The following is a 1,052-nucleotide window of genomic DNA, read 5'->3' on the forward strand; positions in this document are numbered from 1 at the left end:
CAAGATGAGGAAGAATACCAGCATGGAGACTCAGGATCAATTAGAAACACAGAGCTTCAAGCAGAGAAAAGACATCATGAAAGTGAAATGAACAGTAACAGTCCACACACCTCTGCTGTGATAAACTTAAATACAGGTAAAAAGCCTTTAAAATGTGACATATGTGGGAAAGTTTTTGAGTACAAGTCAAAATTGCAGAAACACCTGAGGATCCACACAGGTGAGAAGCCGTACCTTTGCAAGACTTGCGGGAAAAGATTCAGAGAAAAATATCTTATGAAAAGACATTTAAGAACTCACACAGGTGAGAAGCCATATACATGCAAAACATGTGGGAGAGCTTTTAGATGGAGAAATTACCTGACTGTCCACATGAGAACCCACACAGGTGAGAAGCCATATACGTGCAAAACGTGTGGCAGAGCTTTTAGATGGAGAAATTACCTGACTGTCCACATGAGAACCCACACAGGTGAGACGCCGTACGTTTGTAAGACCTGCGGGAAAAAATACATTAACATAACAGCTTTGAAAAAACATGTTAAAATCCATGCAGACGACAAGCCAGTTTATTGTAAAATATGTGGGAAAGATTTCAGATTTAATCAAGAATTGATAATACACATGAGCATCCACACAGGTGAGAGGCCGTATACTTGTGAAGTATGTGGGAGAGCTTTCAAACGTTATGGTGACTTGAAAGTCCACATGAGGACTCACACAGGTGAGAAGCCCTACTTTTGCAAGACCTGCGAGAAAAGATTCAGTGACGCATCAGTATTGAAAAGGCATTGCAAAATCCACACAGGTGAGAAGCCGTATACTTGTAAAGTATGTGGGAGAGCTTTCGGACGTAATGGTGTCTTGTTAGTCCACATGAGGACTCACACAGGTGAGAAGCCGTATACTTGCAAAACATGTGGGAAACACTTCAGATCTAGCAATAACTTGACAGTCCACATGAGAACGCACACAGGTGTAAAGGTGCATGACTTGAGCAGAGGTTCCAATTGAAGTGACACATATACAGGAGAGAGACTGTTTACATGCAA

The 1,052-nt window shown here is 41.5% G+C and overlaps 1 protein-coding gene across 4 annotated transcripts in view; it reads left to right on the top strand.

The window, feature by feature from the left end:
* Positions 1-1,052, top strand: part of LOC126385587 (zinc finger protein OZF-like) — a 98,696-nt gene that overhangs the window by 14,495 nt on the left and 83,149 nt on the right. Inside the window, exons 1-2 of one of the 4 annotated variants that reach the window (XM_050037384.1) lie at positions 9-724; positions 809-976. The exons of 1 other annotated variant lie outside the window; for it this stretch is intronic. In XM_050037384.1, the coding sequence (XP_049893341.1) occupies positions 88-724; positions 809-976 (805 nt within the window). In that variant the 5' untranslated portion in view covers positions 9-87. Of the gene's footprint in view, positions 1-8; positions 725-808; positions 1,047-1,052 lie in introns of those variants that run through there. 2 more of the 4 variants (XM_050037385.1, XM_050037386.1) reach the window with 2 other exon arrangements.

This window comes from Epinephelus moara, chromosome 24, assembly GCF_006386435.1.
Source record: "Epinephelus moara isolate mb chromosome 24, YSFRI_EMoa_1.0, whole genome shotgun sequence".
Taxonomy (NCBI): domain Eukaryota; kingdom Metazoa; phylum Chordata; class Actinopteri; order Perciformes; family Serranidae; genus Epinephelus; species Epinephelus moara.